The sequence below is a fragment of the Cyprinus carpio genome, chromosome B3 (assembly GCF_018340385.1).
Source record: "Cyprinus carpio isolate SPL01 chromosome B3, ASM1834038v1, whole genome shotgun sequence".
NCBI lineage: Eukaryota > Metazoa > Chordata > Actinopteri > Cypriniformes > Cyprinidae > Cyprinus > Cyprinus carpio.
The window spans coordinates 33,235,237-33,251,081 of NC_056599.1; the positions used below are offsets into that span (position 1 = coordinate 33,235,237).

Sequence of the window (15,845 nt, forward strand, 5' to 3'; positions counted from 1 at the left end):
GATTAAACTTTTGACTTTACAAGATGTTAATTGATGTAGTGGAATCATGGATTACTTGTGGATTATTGGGATGCTTTTATCAGATCTTTGAACTTTTATTTTGATGGCACCCATTCACTGCATGTAATTCACTAATTTAACGCTCAATTTCTCCAAATCTGTTCCCATGAAGAAACAGACTCATCTAGATCTCGAATGGCCTCAGAATGAGTACATTTTCAGCAAATTTTCATTTTTGAGAAACTACTCCTTTAACCTAGCATGGAAAGTAGCTCATTTTAAACATCTAAATGTCCCACAATTTAATGAACTGAATGAATGAATGAGACATTTATATGGTGCTTTATTTGTGTATTGCTGCCACCACCAGTGTCCAGAATCCACAATTTGCATGATAACATGATTTTCCCCAAGAAACTACACAACGTGAGCAATTTGTACATATTAAAATACACTGTAGATCTGGCATCTTTCACTCACCCTGGACATTGAGCACTCTCTCCACGCTGACCTCTGGCATCCTCTTTTTGCGGAGTTCGGCTCTGATTCTGAAGACCTGGTCGGCGTAGGGCGAGACCACGCCGATACTTCCTTCGTCCAGCTTCCCCCAGGCCACAGGCCACTTCTTCCTCATCTCCTCCACCCGCTCAACTATCTCAAACACCTGCAGAGGGTCAACAATGCATTCCCAACGGATTCTCAATCATAATGATCCAATACATTCATACACCCATTCAATCAGTAGTAAGGCCTGTTTACACCAATTCCAGCATAAATACACGATGGATCAGAAGAGAAAAGACCAACAAAAGCACAACTTCTTGTCAATGTTGGGGTTACCTCAGCGTTGTTGTAGTAAGCCGTGCTGTTCTTCTCTTGCACATCTTCTCCGCGGGCAGTGAAGAAAGTTAGAGGGTAGAAGTCTTTATGGGGTGGCTGCTTCCCGCTGGCCATCAGTTTGCCCTCGTAGAAGAGCTCAGACGTATATCTGCGGTCAGCCAGAATACACGGTAAACACTTCCTGCCTTAAAAAGGTAATTTAGCTTCTCATTAAACTATCAAGAGCTACAACTCTAAAGATTAAAATCTAAACACTAGGAGATTTCAGATGTTGCAGAATGTATTCATCACTGCATCACTGGGTTTATTAACAGCTTCAGCATATATATTCGAACACATTCTGCATTGGTGGAATTGAGTATTACTCACTCAAATGTTCCACAGCACAAAATATGTAGATTGCATGCAAAATGATTCAATAAAACCCAACATCATGTAAATTTCTGTGTAGAAGACACTCATGTCCATTTTAATTAACAATTTGACATCCAAGCTCTCCAATCAAGGACGCTTTAGTCATTTCTCTGACTTCTCAAAGGTTGAAAGCGCTGGGATATATCTGGGGGTTGGGGTGGGGGGCTATCAGCGAACGCTTGAAAGCATCCAGACAAATGCACAGACTGACACTCAATTTACAAAGCCCCGGCGCTGGTGTCAACGTAGCTCCCGCAGCTCAGGGAGGTGGCCCGTCTTTGGCTGCCATCTTTCTTCTGTTTTGTCAGATTTCAATCTCAAAACACATGATTGGGAGTCCAAACAGGGATTTACAGCAAATGTGTTACTGTTGGCATCAACTGTACCATCTGTGTGTGTGGCTATAAGCCTCAATTTTTGCATGCAGTGCCTTGTCAGTCCCCAAGAAAAATCTACATTTAAAACTTGGATTCAAACTGCTCCCAGGAGGATTATGTTTTATGTTCAGAGATATTTTCGTGATGTATGTTTTTGAGATTTAGTTTTGTTCTAAGTATGGGTTAACACTGAAAATCTGTAATTTGGTATCTACTTAAACAGGGAAATACATCTTAGGACTTGATAAACCAATAAAAAAATTATTCAAAATCGGGGTTCAAAGTCTGGCGAACTAAATTATACAGAACTAAACACTTAACCACTACATTAGTTAACATCATCTACACTTAACCTGCTACTAGAGGTTGCATTTTCAAAACAATAAAGGCAAAGCTTGATGACGCTGTGAAGGAGGATGTTCACGGATGAGGAAACGAATAAATTTTTTTATTACCTGTACCTTTCCAGTTGTTCAAACAGTTCGCATTTTCAAAACAATAAAGGCAAAGCTTGAAAAAAGAACATTATGACGCTTCAGTTTAGCGCGAGTTTAATTAAGCATTTGCAACACTGTCGCGAAAAAAACCCATGGCGCAACATTAAGCAGAGCTAAATTTAATGCTGCGGTCAACACTTTTCATTTTCTTCACAACAGCTGTAATGGTTTTAGTTTAGCTGTACAGCAGTATGTGTGTTCGTTGTCATAGTTTCTACCAGCGGAAACTGAGAATAGTGCGGAAATTATGTCATTGACAGGCGATAATGACCAGGGACGAGTCATTTTTAAAATTGGAATTTCTCTGGATTTACAAATCCTTGGGAACTTTTGGTATAACGCAAGTACACAACTGCATGAAATATCACACTTTGCACATTACTAAAAATCTAAAGTTTATCTGTTAATATTATTTAATGGACCTGAGCTAATATTATCTAATAATGAACAGATGTATTTGGTAACACTTTAGTAAAGGGACCAATTCTGACTATTAACTGGTTGCTTATTAGGATGCCTATCATTAACATATTGGCTATTTATTAGTACTTATAAAGCACATATTATTCGTGACCATATTCTACATCCCTAATCCAGGCCAATACCTAAACTTAACAACTACCTTACCAACTATTAATAAGCAGCAACTTAGGAGTTTATTGAGGAAAAAGTCATAGTTTAAGGTTTGTTAGTAGTGAGAAATGGACCTTAAAATAAAGTGTGACCATGTATTTTTATTAACTAATGCTAAAAAAAAAAAAGACTAATATATACCATAACAAATGTAATTCATTAACTACCACTAATTTATATGACCATACTGTGGAGCGTTACTGAAATATTATTCTGCACTATTTCTAAGTCATTATGAGCAAATGAGCACATTTTAATTGAAGCTCAAAATGCTGTCAAATATAGTTGCAGTACATGATCATCAGGGGTTTGACAAACGTCCTGTAGTTCATGAAGCTCGAGTGCTGCTGTCATTAATGCAAAGATCATCCCATTTTTCATTTTTACTAGTGGACTTTCATATATCATGGTATTTTATTATTATATTTTAGCCATTTTAATCACTTTCCTATCAGAGAAGGTGCATTTTTCCCATGTTGCCAGGTATTTGTCACTTTAATAAATATTCTGCCATATATAAACATCAAATTTACTCAAATTCACAAGGGAAATTAAACAAGGAAATACCTCTTTAGATTTGTCATGTTTTTGTTGTTTTATTATAATACCCATCTGGATATGATAATAAAACATAAAAAAGAACACATGAAATATACCATTTAGAGATAAATTTCACCGGCAACCAATTTTACGATCTACAGATAAAACACAGATTAGCCGTCGACAGTAACACAACATCAAGAAATTTCATATGCTATGCTCCAACATGTGAAACATGGTAGAATTTGTTTTAAAGAGGGGAATTATATACTATAAATTATATTAAGCCTTAAAGTTCTGCATAATTAAGGGTGTGGCCACTTGAGTGACAGGTGGATTGCCGCTGCTGACACTGCCGCCGAGCTAGGTGGGCGTGGCTTCAGCAACCAGCTCCCGCCTTTTTGCCCATTTTCGATGATCCGGGAGTGATGTGTGATGCTTTGCTTGTCTCTGTACATAGAATGCGTTCATATTAATGATGTGTTTTCAGAGTTCGGTCTTTAAAACACTGCCTTAACCCATTAAGTGTTGTTCGTACGGTAGGCTATTCTATGGGAGGAAAACGCTTAACGTAGAATTAAACGATTAAACTCTCATCTTCTAGTCTGTACATATTGTGTATTTATAATAGTTTGTTTATTGTTTTTGGTTTATTTTATTGGATGTAAATTGACTATTTTTTGCTGGTTGTGTATTTTGGGTTGTCCCTGTCAAGACTGCGTTTGTTACTATAGCAACAGTAGACTATGCATTGTGTTTTAAAAATCAAACAATCATTGTTCAAAGAACCACTTTTGCGAAGTTGAGCTCACGAGAAAATTAAGTCAAGATAACGAGAAAACAAGATAAAAAAAAATTATAATAATGCATGACCGCTTAGAATTTCCATAGGCCTACTATTACAGATTGAAAGAGAGAAATAAAATGTGCTGTGATAGATTATGTCACAATTTATGCATCCACATATGGAAAACGCAACTGAAAATACAATTTGCAATTCCTTTTGAAAATTGCCCTGAATATTCCTCCATAGTGGAACCTGTCTATGTTGGCATTTGCACAGTAACAGATGAATGTGCAGAAAAACATTGTTTAATCAAATGTACGGCCTTGGACAACAACCAAAAATGGGAAGCATTTTCTTCATTTTCAGTTAATGAGTCTACTTATTTTACTCTCCTCATTATGATTGGTTGCCTTTAATTATTTAGATTTAGTGTGCTTTTCACCTGCAGTCTGTGACCTTATGAGAAGAGACTTTTTTTGGTTACATGCTCGTAGTTGAAAACCTCTGATTTGTCACACATAAATCTCCATAAAAACCAACCCAAAAGTTAAATGGAGAAAGACTGAAGCAAAAACAGAGAGAGAAGCAGACAGGAAGAAAGAGACAAAGATGTGTTTGTGAGAGACTGGAGAATCTGTTGGCAGACACGTGCGTAATTATGTCTGCAGCAACGCAGCCCTAATGCTTTGTGTGTTTGCATGTGTCTCTCCTCAGGAAGAGTGGTGTGAAAAAGTTCACACCTACTTGATGATTGCCTCATGGGAGCGGTAGTTTTCGCACAGCAGGATCCTGCAGGGGTACTCGGATGGGTAATGCTCGTACAGCCGGTCCAGCAGAGACACGTGCAGATTCCTCTCCCGCGCAAACTCACTGTACACAAACGGACTGAGCTGGAAGAGAGGAAAGCTCAGAGTCACTCTCAAATGCCTTATACTGGAACACAAAAACCAATGGCCTTTGGGTTCGCTAACCTCAAGCCAGTCTTGATTTTCATTTTTGAATTATTTCTTGAACCTTGTTGTAGACTGACTTCTGGGCTAATATTAAGCATTTTGACATGATGAGCATCAACCAATAAAAGGCTTTTCATGTGATCTAGAGCAATGATGCATTTTAAATGGCCTTCCATTTCAAAGCAGTGTTTTTTTTTTTAGCATTTAGCATTTGCATTTTTTTATTTAGGTTTTAGTCATTTTAAGTGCTTTTGTCCTTTTTATTTAGTTTTTATTTTAATATTTTGACATAGCTTGAATTAATTATTTTAGTTTATATTTTAATTTTAGTTTAGCATTTATATGATTTTTCCATTTTATTCATTTTTTTAAGTTGTAAAATCTAGTTTACATTTTAATTTTAGTTTGAATCATTTTATTATGTGCTTTTGTCCTTTTTTATTAATTAAAAAACATTTTATATAGCTTGAATTAATTTAGTTTCTGTTTTCATTTCATTTAATTTGGTTTAGTTTGAAGTTTTAGTAATTTTGTTATCTGCTTCTGTCTTTTTCATTAGTTTAAGTTTATATATATTTTAGTTTGAAGTTTTAGTAATTTTGTTATCTGCTTCTGTCTTTTTCATTAGTTTATATATATATATATATATATATATATATATATATATAGTAATTTTGTTATCTGCTTCTGTCTTTTTCATTAGTTTAAGTTAATTTGAATTTCAGTTTTAGTACTTTAGTAAGTTTCAGAAGCAAAATTTTCATTTAGGGATACTTTTTTTTTTATTTTTTTTTTTTTTTTTATTTTATAATTTTATTTTGTTTTTTTTTTTACACTTATGTTTTTATTTTTATATTATACTTTATATTTTTATGATATATTATTTAATATGGTTATTTCAGCTTTATTTTTCAATTACAGGAAATTACTTAATAGATATTAACTGTAGCAACACCGCTTCAGAGCAGATTTTTTTGGTTTTAGTAGTTTGATTTTTGGCCTTTTATTGCAATTAATTTGTTTAAAAAAAAAATGCATTAATATCAGTTTTTTTTCTATTTTGTGTTCATCTTTTCTGCAGTCTCTAGATATTAGCACTGACCACTGGAAACCCATACTGGTCAACAACAACTAAAGAAATGACTGTATTCCTAACTAACAGATTTGAGGCCCTCCTTCACATGAGGAGGCACAGGTGGAGTGTGAGATGAATTATTAATGCAGCAGGAAGTGAGGGTGGGTGATGAGGTTTCTATCAAAAGAGCATTTAATTAGAGGCCCATTGGTTCCACTCGGGCTGAAGCAGTTCTTCACGAGTCAGACGCTGACATGACACTGTCTGCAGAGTGAGGGCAGTGAGAAGAGACAGGATGTGACAGCGTGGAGAGCCTGTTGCCCTGATCAAGCATCTCTGGGTTGAGCACAGTCCAAGGGTATTTGTTTTGGGGTCAGTCCACAGTCATCAGTATAGCTTAATCTAGGTCAGGTTTTCATAATTAATTTACTTAACGTTTTAGTTTAGTAAACTAAAATATTCATCAATACTTACTTGCAAACTAATAAGTCAATTTTATACATTACATGACCTGTTTAGCAAATATGTAGGGCCCATAGGAAATCTTTTTTATTTTTCTCAAATTTAGTTTTTCTGTTTTAACATTTTTGGATTAAATTTTGGTTAAATAAATTTTTTAATGACCAAAAAGTATGTCTAATTAATTGAAATCATGAAACGTGTGCAATTTATCAACAGTTATTTATATAATGATTTTTGTTTATGATTATTTTGTTTAATTAATTGAAATTGTGAAATTTATTAACAGTTATCAGTTATCATTTATGTTTTTTCCCCCACATTTTATTTTTTCTGGCTCACGTTTAAATCTTAAATTACATTTTTAGTAATCAAAAACTTGTCTAATTAATTGAAATCATGAAACTTACTTAAATGATTTGAAACAACTTAATTTATTAAAAGGTTTTTTATAACTTAAAAAACAAAAAATTAGGACCCTTTAAAATTTTTGATGAAATCATGAAACGTGTGCAATTTATTAACAGTTATCAGTTATCCTATAAAATCCATTTTATTTTTTCCCAAATTCAGTTTTTATTTATTTATTTTTTTTCTGAATTCTGTTGAAAATTAAATTAAATAATTTGAAATTTAAATGTGACATTACTGAAGCAAATAAGATCAAGTTTGACTTCATCTTGACTTAAAAAGCCTAAATCTCTTTTTTCTGCTTCTGAATAATCTGAAGACCTGAATGGCGTTTTGCAATGTTGCCGATGTATTTGATTTGTGTTTTGTAATTTTGTATGGTCTCCTGCCAGAACGACTCGGGTGCTCTTAGTGGCCAAAGCCAATGGCATGATGGTCTCGCACTCCATAGCTTGGGCTGCCTCGTCCAACAGGATGTGTGTAAAGATCCCTTTGGAAACACACACATGGTAATAAAATATTCATTACATAGAGCTTCACAGGAGAAGGCATCAATAATAAATTATTTCACACACACACACACACACACACACACACACAGCAGCCATTAAAACAAAAGGATCTAGCATTAGATGCCACAGAGGAGGTTGTGCAGGCACCATCTCATGGGAACAGGTGTATGGTTTTTAGTGCAGGTGTGTGATAGACAGATAACTGTGGATGTGTCATCAAACACAGCAGCTGGGGGATGTATTTCCTGTTTGCAATATATTCCATGTCTTTTTTATTTGGCTATACAAATTCCATTAACTTCACTGACCATAAAGTCTGCATCATTACAAAAGCTGCATGCCAAACTTTGCTTCAGTGCATTGAAATGACTGAAATGCCAATAAAATCACCCAGAAGAATAATATTTTGGTCAATGTTTCCTTTCAAAAATTTCTGATTCATTTAATACACTACCATTTAAAAGAGAAGAGTTTGCAAGATTGATGTTTTTGAATTGGTGTTTTTGAAAAAGTCTTTTTGTTTATAAGGTTGTATTTATGTGAAATAGTTTTTGAAATTAAAATAACTCTTCTATTTGAAAATATTGTAAAATGTAATTCATTCCTGGGATCAAAACTATATTTTCAGCATCATTACTGCAGTCGTCAGTATCGCATGATCCTTAAGAAATCATAATTATATGCTGATTTGCCACTCAAGAAACATTTAATTATCAGTGTTTAATTTTGAAATGTTTTTCATTTGTTTTTTGTTTCCATTTATTTCAAAAAAAAAAAAAAAAAATTATATATTATTATCATATATATAATTATATATAATATAATATATATATATATAATATAATAATATATATTTATATATATAATTTTTTTATATATATATATATATATATATATATATATATATATATATAAAGATATGATATAAAATATATATATATATATAATTTTTTTTTTTTTTTCAGGACTATCTCAAAGTTTACAGCAACAGCATTTATTTAAAATATAAAGATTTTGTAATAATATAAATATCTGTCAATTCAAATTATGATCAATTTAACACATTCTAGCTGAATAAAAGAAATATATATATTTATATTTTTTTAAATTTAAATCATTTTAACACATTCTAGCTGAATAAAAGAATCAATTTAACACCCTATAGATAATGGATAATATATATATTTTTTTGCATCAAAAACAACACAAAAATATTTGTTCACAAAAGTCCATTTTCCGTTCCTTACAATCTTTCAGTAATAATAAAAAGAAAACTGTAGGTAAATATTATGCTGCTTATTATATTTTGGTGATTAAATAGTTTGTTGAATTCATTTAGTGATAAACAAGTGTAAAAAAAACATGCCTTCATTATCTGGATCTAGATTTTTGCAGTGTGCTTTGTGTTTTAGTCCTTGTGTAAGACATTTTGAATCTAATTGGCCCCAATGGCGATTCTCCTCTGAAATCAACCATCCTATTAAGTCAGATATATATCAATAAGACTATTATTCGGACAATAAGATACACAAACCCAAAATGTTTGTGTCACTGGAGGGAAAAAACTTTCACCCCTCAAAACACATTAGCGCAATGCCAGAAATCAGCAGTAATGAGTTTAAATGAACAGATAAGAGAAGCAGGAAGACAAACGAAAAAAGAAAAGACGACAGTGCTGGGTGTTATTAATGCTGAGTGTGTTAGACAGGCGAGCCGGGTCTCTTAGCAACAGATGATCCTGTGTGCAGACACATAGGAGGAAATTAGCCTCTCCTAATAAACTGTTGCGGCCCCCGCTGCACTGCTCCTGCAGGAGGGGTTTAATGTGGCCACGTCCAGCTGTGCCGCACTTCTGTTATGTCTTTCTGTTTTAATCAGATGTGTGCAGATATGAAAATTAGCTGCAAGCGGTGTCTTTAGCATGCCAGGAGTGTGAGGGACGAAAGCGAGGAACGTTCTGCATGGTGTGTGTGTGTGTGTGCGCGCTCACCTGGCTCCAGGTCAAGCTGGCAGAGGTACTGAGACGTGCTGAGCGTGACCACGACCACACGGTGGCGCTCTACATCCTGGCGCGTGGGCATCTGGAAGGTGAAGTACGCTCCGGAGATCAGGCAGTACTGCTGCACCACCGGGTGCACCGTCTTCACCCAGCGGTTCCTGAAGTAAACCCTGAGCAAACACAGAAACACAACGTTAACGGCATAGTTCTCGAAAAACTAAAATTCGGTTATTTACCCCCCCTCGTATTGTTAAACTTTCACTCATCTTTGAAACACAAATATTTTTATTGAAACTTGAGATTTCTTGAACTCAAACAAAAGTTTGATGCATCAAAAAGACTGATTACCGAGTTATAAAACCAAACATTTTTATTAGACGACCATGAACTGTGCATAATAAGACCAGGGTTATGTATCAAGAAATTCATATGTTGTCTGTACAAGCTAAATTTTAAGATACCAAAAGAGAGACAACAGATGAACAGATTCATGTGGGTGGTGTGCCAATGTGACCTTGAACTATGAGAAAAAACAAGATTTTAAAATATTCTGGATGACTAACAGCATCGAAATTGCATAACAAATTCCCTTCCACAATGTCAAGTTTTCAAATCTTTCAATGCCATGTAACTTGTACAATCAATATTACGCAAATCATCAAGCTACACTATTCTTTAGCTAGTACTTTCAGATTAGGAATGATTAGAATGATTAGGAACAACAACAACAAAATAAAGTTAAAATATATAAAGAAATAATGATATAATAATGTATTGATTAATTGTTTTTTTGTATTTTAACAGTCCTTGTTTTGTGAGACCTATTATGCCCCTTTCTACAAGATGCCAAATAAGTCTCAGGTGTTCTCAGAATGTTTGTGAAGTTTCAGCTCAAAATAACCCACAGATCATTTATTATTTCATTTTGAAAAAGCCTATTTTGAGTGGAAGCAGAAACAGGCTGCTTTAGTGCATGTCTCTTTAAATGCAAATGAGCCTTCACAGCTGGCACCTCAGATACTCAGACATGATAATCAAAACCAAACAGATGGGGTTTTTTGTCAATCACGTTGAAATCCTGCGTTTTGAAGTAAACTTAGGATGCCCATTTTCCACAAGTTGATATGATTATGACATGCATCTTCAGAAAGAGTAGGAAGACATTTCAGTCATTTAAACTCATTTGTATTAATTTCAAAATCATTATGTATACTGTTTATGCTGAAAGTTGGTGTCATGACAAGCATGCACCGCTCCAGATGCTGCGAGTGTTACCTGAGAGGTCGTGCGTGTGGATTGCCTGCCTCCACGTATGGATGAAGGTAATCTTTGATATACAGATCTGCCGCACTGTTTGAATGTGTACAGATCAGAACCCTGAAACAAAGAGAGAACAACCATCATTAGCGCTCTTTAAGATAAAGCTGCTTTAATCAGGGCTAAAACCAACAAATATCTTAATCAACGTAAACAGTCATATTTTAGTCATGCTGCACAATGGTTAAACAAATAATCACAATTATTTTGCTCAAAATTAAAAAAAATTGTGATTTTTGATCTCAACTGTTGTCATTTACAAGATCTGGTCAGAATTACTGCACTTTCACCTATAAGCAAAAATGAAGAGGTCAACCCAAACACAGATTTATTTGACTTCATCTAGTTTCATTATTTATTATATCATCATATATATTAACACTTACATTCATCGACGTTTTTAAATAACCAGCACTGTTTCAGCAGTGTAAAGAGCATGTGCTCATGGTTGCCAGGTTGCAAAGTTAAAGTAAAACACAGTGCAGAAAATGTGTCCTTTTAAGGAGAAGAGCTCTGATAAGGGGATTTAAACTTTTGGCAACATCTGGCAACCCTAAGCATGAAAACTATAAAACTAAACAACCCTAAGCAAAGGTTTACATTTATTTGATCTTTTTATGTTCAAGAAAATATAGACAGAGTTTGGATTTAGAACTATAAACTATATTTCAATATAATTGAAGTACTATATTTCGTTTTTTTTTTATCAACAATATTACATATTGATAAAGTCACAGTTACTGTGAGTGTTAATGAGTGATATTTTTTTAATTTTGTTTTTATAGTCTTAATAATAGAATAAAAAAAATCATCAGTAAGTATTTTCCATCAGTTTTCGATAACAAAATGAACACTACTGTAAATGCGTTTCTTGTTTCGTTGCTCAAAATGATTTTCTGTGGTAAATTCCTTTAAGGCTGACCCTGCTTACCGTGTTTCAGGCTGCTTGAGAATGTGTTTGACAGCCTGGGCCAGCGTAAAGGTCTTGCCTGTGCCGTAGGGTCCAATGATCAGCACCGGCGGGAGGTTGATGGAGAGGGGGGTGGTGATGGCCAGAATAGCCTCCTTCTGCTTGGCATTCAGACGGGGATCCAGCTGCTCATCCCACTGCCTGTGGCAGCGAGGAAGAAGAACTTACACACTGGCAACACAGCTGCCACTCACACAAACAGAGACGTCTGTGAGTGAACCAGTGCTGCTGGACAAGCAGATATTATTCATGTCCTGTGTCATTTTAGGTACTTGTGAAGCTATGTTGGACAAGGAACTAGTGCAAACAGATCTCCAGGTGTGTGTGTGTGTGTATGTGAGTAAAACTCACTCGTTTGGGTCTTTGCGTGTGCTCGTACCTGTTGGGACTCCAGGGGATTGTGGGAGTGAGGCTGGCATCTGGAAACAGGATACTGTTATCACGGACGCGATCCAGAGCGTAGTGCATCTCACACAGAGGAAGCCTGTTTAGCTGAAACTGCAGCTCCACCTTGCATTCAAACACACACAAACACACCTGCTGTTCAAACAGACTCTGCCAACACTTTTTGTATTTATTTGCACACTTTTTTTTTTTTTAGCAGCGCCTGCCATGTGCTACAGAAAACACATCTAACAATGCCTTTTAAAGGAATGGCTTTTTAATTGGCAAAGAGTAAAACAAACATCTTTTTCATGATAAAACTGTATTATAAAACTACATGTCATTCCAAACCCATTTGCTGTTGTCACTGTCTACGACCCAAAAAAAACCCATTTGCTGTTGTCACTGTCTACGACCCAAAAAGGAGAAGTGTTGCAGAGTATCCAGAAATATCCATGCAATGAAAGCAAATGTGAACTGAGGTTTTAGAAAAAAATAGTTTTCCTGATGCATCGCAATTCTCTCTTTAATGATTCAGAATCGATTCTAAGCTTGTTTATTTTTCCCGCATATGGCACGTGTGCGCGCTAGAGACGCGGCGGGTTTCATTGCACATTGCTTGACAGTCTGTGTTTCCACCCGCCGTGTTTTACTTTAGCTATGCTTTCATTTATGCCGTTTGGAATGCAGTACTATTAGATGCACAAAACTCGCACACTGACAAACTATCACGTGCGCTTTGTGTTTGTTGTCCTGAAGCTCAATTGCGTCTGCGGTTAAATGCACCTGCATTTTCGAATACTTTTATATGAAATTGATGTACACACAGTCAGTTATGTTTTCAGAGCCCGACAAAACATCTGATATCGAAACAGATCTGTGCATTAGTGTGAATGCAGCCTGTTAAAGCTGCCACTGTCTATGATCTCATCAGTAATAATCAAACGGCAATAATGCTGAGGAAAAAAGAAAAATCCTCCACTATTGTCTGTAAACTTTCCGACACGTGAACACTTATTTTAAATAAGTAATTGTTTTAAAAAATAGCCTAAAACAACAATTAAGACCATATATATCGCACACCCCTATGTTTAGATAATGCAATGTCTATTGTCAGACAAAAATCTCACTGGATTACTACATTCAAAGGTAAAAAAAAAAAAAAAAAACTATTATTTCCTACAGACACTACAGCAAAAGACAGAAATAACTGAATAAAAACCATTTTTTTTTTAGTTGGTGAAAATAATAGTGTTTTAATAATTTTGGCCATCACTGTGTATGTGTATGTGTATGTATATATATATATATATGTGTATGTATATATATATATGTATGTATATATATATATAAACTTGGAAATATTGCACAAAACTCTTATGAACTAACAATTTGGAAATATCGCTTTTACAGAAGAAAATAATTCATACAGGTTTAGAATGACCTGAGATAATTCTGAGTCCATTTACACAGCATTAGAATTAATCCATTATGATCCCACTTATGGCTTGAAATGTTCCGTTTTACAATAATTTAAGGAACCGTGTTAAATTATCATACGTGGCGACACAAAACCCAAGCCTACATAGGAATTCCACGAGACAAAACGATTCAACCCTATTAAAATACAGTGAGAGAGAGCGTGTGCTATGCTGCAGGGCACAGTGATAAATGGGATCTGTTAGACGAGTAAAAAGGGTAAATTAGGCCAAATCCTGCTCTTTGTAAGGCAGCCTGCTTGCTGAAAGCATCTTTCCATATGACAAAAGTCTCTGGGGGTTCTGCCATCACAATTCAATTTACAACAGTAAATGGTGTACGCTGCTTAAACTAATTCCATTACACTGGCACGTCTCTCTTAACGACAAGATAACTGAGACTGTACACAAGTTGAAAACAGTCTAAAACACATCACCATTTACACTAGTGGTTGACCGATGTCATTTTTTTGACAGCCGATGCCGATATCTTAGAAAGCAGGGTGGCTGGTAAATAAATATTTATATTAATATTCATTTGTTTAACAGTTTTTACTGATTATTAGACAGACATCTATCCATATCAGACAGAACTGTTAAACAGCGACAGAAAACAATGAAGAGGGAGAATGTGAACGCTGTGTGTGCAGGTACTACCATTTTCTGCACCGTCAAAATTAGTCTCGAACATATCGGCCAAACACAAAAACTTGTCGGCCGATGCCGATATTTGAAATATGCCAGATATCGGCCGATATATCGGCCTTGGCTAGGGCTGGGCGATATGACGATGTATATCGGATGGACAAAATTAAAAGTCAATCGTTTCATATTATGCTCTATCCTTTATTTTGAGGTGCCGCAACATACATTGTTTACGGCAATACTTTATATTGTTAGTCTATCGTTTCATATTATGCTCTATCCTTTATTTTGAGGTGCCGCAAAATACATTAATTGCATAAACACTTATATGCGTCCAAATGCCTGGCTTTGCAAGTATCCTCATAAACAGTCATTTAGGTCTTAAGGGAACGTAAATAGTTGTGAGAGAAAGCACGTTTAACAGTATATTGGATCTGGATTTTGGCTTTAAAGGGGAAGCTGTCCAATATTTATCCTGTCTGCCATTTGTGTTAATCAAACAACAGTGAGAGAAAATCTCTCACTGCTCTTGACTAAATCACTTTTGTAACTAGAATAAGAAGTAAATAAATAATAATACTAATAATTATGCCTATATATATATATATATATATATATATATATATATATATATTTATTTATATATATATATATATATATATATATATGGATGGATAGAACTTACACAGTGAAGACTAATTAATTTACACAATGTATTTCTTATTTTTTTGTATTTTTTTTTTTTGTTGTTTTTATTTTGTTTTTTGTTTTTTTTTTTTCATTTATTGTTTATTTGTTTATTTTTATCTTGTTTTTTTTTATTATCATTATTATTTTCTTGTATTAGTTTGATATCGACATTGGTGACAAGGATTATGAAAATTCTATGGTTTCAAAGATTTTAATATCATTGATTGTTTATTTATCTTGTCCTGCATTTATAAAAGATGGTAAAGTTGCTAGGGTGTTCTGGCTGGTTTCTAGGGCGTTGCTAGGCTGGGTGTCCTGGCTCATTTATAAAAGATGGTAAAGTTGCTAGGGTGTTCTGGCTGGTTTCTAGGGCGTTGCTAGGCTGGGTGTCCTGGCTCATTTATAGAAGATGGTAAAGTTGCTAGGGTGTTCTGGCTGGTTTCTAGGGAGTTGCTAGGTAGGGTGTCCTGGCTCATTTATAGAAGATGGTAAAAGTTGCTAGGGTGTTCTGGCTGGTTTCTAGGGCGTTGCTAGGATGGGTGTCCTGGATATATCATATCGGGATATAAAATTACTTATCGTGATACAAGATTTTAGTGGTTTTTGCTAGGTATGGTGTTCTGGTTTATTTATGGTAGTTGGTGTTGGTTGGTTGTTTTTTCTGGTTTGTTTGTATTTCGTTGCTAGGCTGGGTGTCCTGGCTCATTTATAGAAGATGGTAAAAGTTGCTAGGGTGTTCTGGCTGGTTTCTAGGGCGTTGCTAGGCTGGGTGTCCTGGCTCATTTATAAAAGATGGTAAAGTTGCTAGGGTGTTCTGGTGGTGTTTCTAGGGCGTTGCTAGGCTGGGTGTCCTGGCTCATTTAT

General features: G+C 35.0%; 1 protein-coding gene across 2 annotated transcripts in view; it reads right to left on the bottom strand.

The window, feature by feature from the left end:
• The window catches only part of LOC109047729 (probable helicase with zinc finger domain), a 53,103-nt gene that overhangs the window by 25,880 nt on the left and 11,378 nt on the right, over window positions 1-15,845 (bottom strand). For both annotated transcript variants that reach the window (XM_042720866.1, XM_042720867.1), the window contains exons 13-20: window positions 12,164-12,294; window positions 11,746-11,925; window positions 10,773-10,874; window positions 9,489-9,667; window positions 7,363-7,476; window positions 4,833-4,983; window positions 841-988; window positions 481-664 (exon numbers count right to left, since the gene is read on the bottom strand). In XM_042720866.1, coding sequence (XP_042576800.1) covers window positions 481-664; window positions 841-988; window positions 4,833-4,983; window positions 7,363-7,476; window positions 9,489-9,667; window positions 10,773-10,874; window positions 11,746-11,925; window positions 12,164-12,294 — 1,189 coding nt within the window. The remainder of the gene's footprint in view (window positions 1-480; window positions 665-840; window positions 989-4,832; window positions 4,984-7,362; window positions 7,477-9,488; window positions 9,668-10,772; window positions 10,875-11,745; window positions 11,926-12,163; window positions 12,295-15,845) is intronic.